This window comes from Solea solea, chromosome 2, assembly GCF_958295425.1.
Source record: "Solea solea chromosome 2, fSolSol10.1, whole genome shotgun sequence".
NCBI lineage: Eukaryota > Metazoa > Chordata > Actinopteri > Pleuronectiformes > Soleidae > Solea > Solea solea.
Genome location: NC_081135.1, coordinates 29,239,233 through 29,248,935, shown reverse-complemented (window position 1 = coordinate 29,248,935; position 9,703 = coordinate 29,239,233). Strand labels below are relative to the sequence as shown.

Genomic DNA, 9,703 nt, shown 5'->3' with positions numbered 1-9,703 from the left:
ATAGGTCACTGAAAAATATAATATTTTGAAATGGCTGTACCACCCTGAGTTTAAATATGATCTCTGTGAAATTACAGCTACATTAAGTAGAACGTAGTATGGGCGAGCAAATGTTGGAAACGTGATAAATAATTGAATACTGCCTCCAAAATGGCTATGATGTGAGATAAATACTGTCTATCGCTATGAGCAGGGTCAGTGGAAACTGAATATGAAAATCTCCACAGGAAAGTAGAGCACATACACACACACACACAAAATACCCGCCCACATGTTGGTCTTTGAGTTTTTCCTCTTACTCTGTCGTGTGAATGGTCTGCTGAGTTTTCAAAGGTATCATTTTTGGAGACAGAATTAAAAAAAGAAATTAGAGAAAGTCACGCTGACCAATGTATCAGCCTAATCCCTGTTTATTGTTTGAACACAAGCTGAACAACCTGGTGCGAATTTGGGTCAGTTTGAGTCCATAAATGATGGGGTTGAGTAGAGGTGGAAGCAAGAGAAACTGTATGGCCATGAAGTTCCTCACACCCTGCGGCACGGACACCGATCCGTATCTCGCGTACATGACGTCAAAGAGCATCGCGACTGACACGTTGAGCAGGCACAGTAAATGTGGCACACACGTCTGCATGAACTTTCTCCTGTCCTCTCTGGATTTCACCGCTGATTTTATCATATGAACGTATGAGAACACTATGAAAACATCGTGCCCAAAGTAGAAAAAGGTAATAATATATCCAACAATGTTATGCGCCGTTATTGAACTACAGGACAATTTAAGGATCGCCCAGTTCTCACAGTAGAGTTTGTCTATGTGAGAGCCACATAACTGGAGTTTGGAGGTCATCGTTATGTGCACACTCTCCCAGAAGACGGGAACGAGCCTGGAGAAACACACCAACAGCACAACCCTGTTCTTAGTCATGACAGAGTGATATTCCAGTGGACGACATATGGCCACATATCTGTCGTAAGCCATCAGCGCTAGAATAGAAAAGTCAGTGATTGCATAGGTGTATATTAGGAAGACCTGCAGCAGGCAACCTGTGTAAGAGATGACGTGAGATTTGGACCACAGATCATACAGGAATTTGGGGTAGAAAGCCACTGTCCCATACAGGCTGTTGACGCACAGGTTGCACAGGAAGATGTACATGGGTTCGTGGAGTTTCTCCTCCAGTACGATCATCAAAATAAGGCCGCCGTTTACGAGGAAAATCACAAAGTAGCACAGCAAGGTCAAAGAGAAAAGAATGACTCTGTGCTTCGTCGTCATGTCGTTCAGTCCTGACAGAGAAAATGCGAAATCTAAAAGTGTTGCGTTGATCATTGTTTAACCTACTTGTCAGAGTAAGATCACAGGATACTGTGTGAAGATGAAATGTGAAACACACACACACAAACACACCTCTCGCCCTGTAAGCACGCAGTGTGACTTCTTTTATTCTTTGCGGAGTATCAACAAACTCCAATCGACCCACTCTGGAGTTAAATCTCCAGAGTGGGTCACACGCTCACTGTCACGCCTCCACCACAAACTCATACCAGCTACTAACTTTTTATTTCCTGTTTTGCAAATTTTGTAACTGAATAATATGAACACAACACCAATCTGTGTACACACACACACACACTGCAACACAAAATGGTTTATATTCATTTCCTTGATTTTGTCATGTCTTCTACAGCTCACTGTAGTTGTTTTGTGTTTTGTTTGTGCCTCATTCTGGTTGTGTTGGTCTCTTTGTGGTGGTTTTGCCTCTTTGTGTGACTCCAGGTAGCTTTTGTCAGTGTATTTGTTGCCATTTTGTGTCACAAGTGGCCACTTTGCACAACTTTGTAGTTGATATTTCAGTATAGATCTGACACTTTGCTGATTTGATGAGAAAATGATTACTGTTCTTTTATTAAGGATTAAGGATTTAAGGATAAAAACAGCCTGGGCTACACTGTTGAGACCTGCTCCAAGATCATTGGTGTCAGGCAAAAAGATAAAAAAAAAGAAAGCCCCCTCCATTGTCAGTCAACCGACCTCTTCCACAAAAGTTTGCTGTGAAACTCGTCCCGCAGTTTTGAGAAAAACCTCACACGTGCAGTTTGACTCGTGTGCTGTGACTTTTCGAAGCGTTTCGAGTAACCATGGTGACAAAAAAAACTGTGAAGAAGAAGAACAACCCAGCCCACTTTGGGGCCTCACAGTGTCGTCATACTTTAATGTAGAGACGTGGTTGAAACTTCAAAAGTCACAAGACACAAGAGGCTTTTCCCACCTAAATCAAAGTTTTGATACATATTTTCAGTTTTTACACAAACGCAGTTTAAATTTTGTACCTTTTTTGTAACGTGAATGGTTGTTGGTTGGTTCCACATACACAGTTTGTCACATACAACCATGTCTAGAATTTTCTGAGAATATTCTCCAACTATTTGGTCTCTAGAGGACGAATCCTTCTTTGACTTTGGTGAACCACTGATTTTATTTGTTAGGCTCATTGTATGATTAATACATCTCAATGACTATTTGATAGCTTGCCACAAAAGGTGCAATCGATATTTATGGTCTCTATTACAAACTGTTTCTGTTTTCTTTGATTGTACTTTGTACCACACCGGGTTTCACTCCTATATATAATAGATGGTAAAAAGCTTTTGGGTCCTTTACTTTGATAAAGCTGTGATTATTACTACACATATAGAAGTGAAGGTGTTTAGGTTTCGATCCAGTGTCATCCAAATACAGTGTTTTGAAATCTTTGGCCTTCGCTCAGTGCAAAGGGAGCTTGTGCACAGGTACATCGGCATGGAGACGACCTGTCTCAAGTTCAAACATAACCTCAATAATAAATTGATTCCCTGGGGAAACACGGGTATAGTGGACTAATGACCCTGAGGCCTAATCATCATGTTTACTCTGTGTCTCTGTGTCATTGCATCAAGTTAGATGATTGTTACATCAGCCAGTCCTTGTTTTCTCATCCCAGAGGAAATGTTGCTAGTTGATGTCCCTCAGTGTCTCAGGCCACTGTTTTCATCAAAGTAAAACTTTCATGAAAGTTGTTGTTAAGTCAGGTTAACACTGTAATGGACATCAAGTGATGTGTTTAAGTGCATCATGCTATCAGTTTCTTGTAGTTTAACTATGCAAGGCGTGTATGTAATCAGTTTTGCAGTCTTTTCCACACTCGAGGCTTTTCAAATCTGACTTGATTTTAAAAACATGGGAGACCACGGACACGACAAACTTTGTAAACAATTTTCAATGTTTTAATCTTGAGAAGGCGCACAGGATGCAGGACCACACACTTAGTGTTTAATCCAAGGGTCTGCAACCATGTGGCTCTTCAGCCCCTCTGCAGTGGCTTCCTGTAGCTTCAAAATAACCTTAAATGTTTGTCTTTCAAAGTGAAAACCTCTTATTTAGAGATCAAGGCGATATTTGAAAATTGATTTAGTATTTCGTCATCTAAAAATATGCGTCACATCCTATGTCTACGTCAAATGTGACATTTAAAAACCTCCCTAAACTCAAAAGACCTGTGTTTAAAACACATACGCTACATAAAATCCAAACACTATTTTATTTGTTTTATTTAACCACTTTTTTTTCTTTTTCATTATCCACAACAGATATGAGATGTCAACCGTTTTCTTTTTCATAGTTCTTAAATTTCTCCAATGCAACAAACTTTAGTTCTTATATTTATATATAAAACTTAATACAAGATGTTATCTTCATTCTATGGGTCGAATAGGTTTTGCGGCCACTTTTGACCCCTATAATTTGGGTGGTCAGGGGTCAAAATTGGCTCCTCTGATACTATATGTTAAACCCCTGGTTTAATCAAACAATTTCAAGGAGGAGATTCTTGGGATTTAACGTGACTTCAGAATAGAAACAGACATGGACGCAGACTGTGGCAGCTGTCAGGAAACAAACTATGGATGAAGTCATGGCTGACAAGACGGAATCAACTTTGTCTTGTACAAGTTACGGTTCTAAACAAAAGTATGCAACATCCGTTCCCCGGTCAACTCACTCTCATTGGTTATAGCGAGGTTCTGCTCACGCCGCCCAATCACTGTCCAGTCGCAAATATCAAACGTGTTTCATATTTACAATTTTAGAAACGGGAAGACTCTGATGAGTCCGATGATTGACAGCACTGTGGTCACTTTAAATCCTGTTTCTTCCAGGATGGCATGGTTGCACTTTATTGGTTGTTTTATCTATTTTAATAACTATTGTTAATTGTTGTCCTGTGTATGTATTTTATTGCTATTTCTATTATTAGCGTATGTTGTGTCACTGTTGTACTGTCACTGTTGTCTTATGCTGCTGGCTGCACTACAAATTGCCCTCCGGGGACAATAAAGATCTGTTGACTTGACTTGACTTGATGTTAAAATCGTGTCTGTTAATCCCACACACTACAGGATTTGGCCAGATAATCTGTTCAAATCAGCCTAAAATCGGAAGGAACCCCATAATTGTCGGAAGAGCCAGATCAGGACTGAAATCTGGTCACTTATCCTCCAGTGTGGGCCAGACTTTACTTGATGACTGTGTTAAGTGACAATGATTTCTCAAAGTTCATTACAGTATTGTGACAGTTTCTGATATAAGGCTCGATGTTCAGTCACTGTCAGCATCAGCTTCTGCTCTTGGCCTTTACACTCCAAAATTTCCCCAGACTTTCACAATATTCTCTACTGTAGATGATGGAAGACCTGCAATTGTCTTTGACAATTTTCGCCTAGGGGGTCCACAGAGGTCCTTTTTGAATTTGAATTTTCCTTTACCACAAATGTAAATATCTGTATTAAAAATCTTTAAATACACATCACTGTAATAGCTCAGTTTTGTATGCAAGACAACAGGTATGTTGATGCACTTTATGCACACACTGTAACTTGCACATGTGAATATATGAACCTGTGTATTATCTGAATAGCTTAATATTGAATGCACAACAATACCTTGTTGTTGTACATTTAATAGGCCCAGTTTAATATAAAAAAATATATTTTATACAATACTGTGTATATATATACATATATATATATATATAGTGTGAGTCCCTGCTCCATATCTCCATCAGTTTGGCTACAATATGTTGGATTCATGTTACTGTGTATTTAAAGACCATTTAAATTTGTTGGGGGAAAAAAATATATAAACAATTGTCGAATGAACCAAAAAATGTTTATCGCTCCTGTTGAAAACCTCTGGTTTAGAGGTTAAAGCTGTAGTGTGTGTTTTTTGTAGTTATTGATGATGTTATTATTCTATTAGAATTTACTGAGGGAGCATTTTTGTGTAGCATTGTTCATCTAACTGCTGAACAACCCCAGGTTTTTGGGGAGTACAATAACGGTATGTATGTAACGGTCTGTCTGACCTAACGTAAAACAAATCACTTTATGTGTGCAGCGTGGGAATGTCATCAGGTGACATGAGAGCTAAATGCTGCTACGAGTTATGTGGCACTGCACTGTGTGAAATCATCTGACAGTGGTTTGCATGTAATGAATTTGTTGAGATCTGATAATGAGTATCCTGGTCCTGGCTGACAACAGCTAACATCTCTATTACATGAGGTTTGAGTGCAGGACACTGAAAACTGTCAAATATTTATTTTATTTTCTCAATTACGGCACACAAGTATTCACATTACTGTATTTTATTTTTTTTCTTAATATTTGTCTTTGTTTTGCTCCTACAATACGGTGACCCAGAAGGTCAAAAAACAACAACATTATAGAAAACACAACGACATTACAGAAAACACGACAGAGAGAACACATTTTTTTGTTTTCTGTAATGGTGTTGTGTTTTCTGTAATGTCGTGCTTTCTGTAATGTCGTTGTGTTTTCTGTAATGTTGTTGTGTTTTGACCTTGAGGGCCACCGTACTACGCACCCTCCTATCACAGTGATAAGATTTGCATAGTCAGGAAAGGTTTTTACTGGGATGGCCGATGCGAGACACAAAGATTTGAGTGAGTGTGAGGTGTCAAAGGCTAAGTATTGATTAAAATGTTCAATACAGTATCATTATCTGGACCCATATGCACATATGAATAATAAGTGAACTACAAAATGTATCCAGAGCATGCAAATACCATGTCTCTTTAGTTTTCTACTCCTTTTCCACCATTTACAGGATCCTATGGTTATTTAAATCATAACATCTTTCCAGCCATTTCTTTGTAGTGGATTGAAGTACCCACAAAAAGAATCTGCTTTTAACATAAGGTATACCATACAATCATAAGAAGAAGAAAACATTTTTAAATAAACCCAAGTATGTGCTGTTCTCTTTATTAAATGTAAACAAGCCAACATACAGTTTATACACAATATATACACAACGTAGTTCATCCCTTCACCAAGAGCCAGACAGGATGACATCACTCATTCGTCAGGGTCAGCTTCTTTGTTACCTGTGTTGTCGACTGTTTGTCGACTTTATAAATGAGGCGCCATCTTGTGGTTAAATAAAGACACATCAATCATCAGAGAGAGACAGGAAATGGGGAGGCAGAGAGGGGGGGTGACATGCAGGAAAGGGCTACCCGATGCGGGATTCGAACCGGGGCCGCCTGCCCTGCCTATCATTGGATACTTTGTAATTCATTTTCAATAAGTAAATCGTTTTTTTTTTGTTTTTTTTTTTTTGTTTTTTTTTTTATCTTAACACCCCAAACTGCGTTGAAATGACGGGCCTTTAAAATAAAATAAAAATAAAATAAAAATATGTAGACACGTGACCCGGAAAAGGTCGTATATCTTTCAAAATAAAAGCCTCTGAGATAAACAATAATCCATACACGTGCATAACCGTGTGCTGTGAGAAGAAAAAATATATATATCGAAACATATATAGTTTGTCGTTATATAATTTGAGAAGAGTAATTATCGTGTCTGCTGCATTACTAGCAATGATATATATTTTGGTTTCCGCCGTAATGCTCAGAGAGTAGCTGATGTTTCCCCTCTTCACCAGTAGATGGCAGTATGAGTCTATAACTGGCAGGGTTTCTCCAGGTTATTGATGCACATGCAGCTCATTCAGACAATGACATGTTATATGTATGTATGTATTTATTTATATATATATTTATTTATTTATTTATTTATTTATTTATTTATTATGTTGTATCACATACTTTCATGCAATGTTGGATTGTAATTAAATGTAATCACATAGAAGTTCTACCACATTCCCTCAGTAGCTCACTGGCAGTTCAACTACAGTTAATATTGCTTAGGGATTCATGAAGTAACGTTTCTTATTTATTTATTAATTTGTTTATTAATCATTCATGTGTAGTTATTTACTGAATCCACAAAGAATGTGGGGCCATAAAAGGAATGGAACACATTTTTAATTTTGTATCTTCATAAGTCTGTTTGACAGGTCACCTGTGAAAAAAGTATTTGGCTGTAATTCTTTTATGTTTTGAATCTGCATTTATAAAACTAAGGATGACAGGTGTGTGACTGATGAAAGTTATTCACAGACTATTTAAAACTGCAATCAGGTTCATAATGTCAATACCAAATCAAATCAAATTTGATTTTATATAGCGCCAAATAACAATAAAATACATTATCTCAAGGCACTTTACATAGTAAGCCAGAAACCATACAATATATATATTATAGAGGGAGAAGAAGAAAATACCCAACAGTTGACAGAACAAGCAAACACTTGGGTGTCAGAGTCGAGGTAGAGGCACAAGAGAGAGACCAGGAGCAGATGTGTAACTCAGTAAAATCAGTCAGGGTAGTTCTGAATATCATACTACTCCTATTAATCCTGGACTCATTATTGAATCTGGATCCTGCAGGCCACGAGTCACGGGTATCTGTGGAATGAGGACAGAAACACTCAGGGAGACAAAGAACAAGGTTGTCCAGAAATAATATTATATTCATAGTGTGTGTACACCACAGTCCCCCCGGCCATTTAGGCACCTATAGCAGCTGAACTAAGGGATAGTCCAGGTTTCCCTGAGCCAACCCTAACTATAAGCTTTATCAAAAAGGAAGGTTTTAAGTCTAACTTTAAATACAGAGAGGGTGGGAGCTGGTTCCACGGGAGAGGAGCCTGGTAACTGAAGCTCTGCTTCCCATTCTACTCTTACTGACCCAGAAATAAGTCTGCTTAACTTACTTTAGGACTCAAGTCATCTGTTGGGATGCTAGGTAAAACTAGCTCTTTAAGGTATCATTAAGTGCTTTTATACATGAGAATACTAAACAGCACAGGGAGCCAGTGAAGGGAAGCTAAGACTAGCTTGATATAAATTATTAGTGATACTGTATACTAGGGATCAGCAAGTAAATGTGGTTGAGGGCCATATTTTTTGTAAGCACTTGAATATTTGGGCCAAAACATATCTTCATCAGGCAAAAGTGCCTTAAAACGTGTTCAGTCACAAACAAAAACCCACGTTTGCTGCCTTAAACTAACAATAATGTGGATTTTGTCTTTAATCACCAGCTTGTCACAAGGACAAATGCTTGTTGTGAGATACATACTCGTTCTGTTAATAGTTAGTGTGCATTATTTCAATTTTGAGCATATGTAAGAAGTTATTTTATGGACATTTACTCCTCAAACCTTTTAGGTATAGTTTAGGTTAACTGTCTAGAAACAGAATCTATTTGAATAAGCTCTGAACTTCATATGAAATTATTTTTTTGCGAAGATGAACAAATAATTTAAGATCAGATTTGACAACTCATCTGCCAGGTCAGATAAACTGTCATCTGCACCACGGATGAGTCTGAACTTGGTTGGGGAACCTATAGAACAGGTAGATAAGGTAAAATTACTGGGCACAATAATAGATAGTCAGCTCTCATGGGCAGAACATATTGATGCCATAGTGAAGAAAATGGGTTGTGGTATCTCCATGGTGAGGAAATGTCTTTCTTATGTCCCTGCATACATTGTGGGGCAGGTGGCTAAATCTTTAATTTTATGTCACCTGGATTATTGTGTGATATATGGTCATCTGCATCTAGAGGTCAACTAAAGAAATTACAAACTGCCCAGAACAGAGCTGCCAGGTTAGTATTACACTGTCACTGTGGTTAATAGTAGATAACAGGTTGGTTTTTGCTTTGTACATACTGCTGTGAGCAGTTAGTTTCACAAAGAGAGAAAACTAGAAGTCACATGTCAGACAACATGAACAGTTCAGTTTAAAAAGGTGCTGCTATCAGATTTGATTAGTTTTAGTGTTGGACAGATTTTTCCTTCACCCAGTCTTCTCACTGTGGTTTTTTCACATGTAGTGACATGTTAATGTCTGTGGAGGGCGCTGCAGAGTAACAAACATTACATGCCCTTAGCACACTGCAGAATATCAGCGTCACCAATCACACAATTTCATGTTCCTGTGTGATTAAAATAGTAATGTTATCTGTATTTGTTAAACATTTCTCACAAAAGTGTTTTCTTTGAATTGGGTGTAGTTCATTGAATGCTTCACTGGATCCTTTGTGTCATTGCTAATGTCTTAACAATCATGTGTCCTGACTATGCATGAAAACAATTTCTACTGGCATGCCTTCACATTTAGGTGATAAGTGAATATACTAAGATCCAAGATGACTAAGACGCGGGTGGATCCCTGTAAATGCACTGCTGCTGTTGAACTCCAAACACCACACGTATGCTGAGAAA

The 9,703-nt window shown here is 38.1% G+C and overlaps 1 protein-coding gene across 1 annotated transcript; it reads right to left on the bottom strand.

Moving 5' to 3' along the window:
* Positions 1-394: 394 nt before the first annotated feature.
* On the bottom strand, positions 395-1,333 carry LOC131455509 (putative gustatory receptor clone PTE03). Its single transcript, XM_058623181.1, has one exon. The coding sequence runs from the start codon at positions 1,331-1,333 to the stop codon at positions 395-397; it is 939 nt and encodes a 312-aa protein (XP_058479164.1).
* Positions 1,334-9,703: the final 8,370 nt, after the last annotated feature.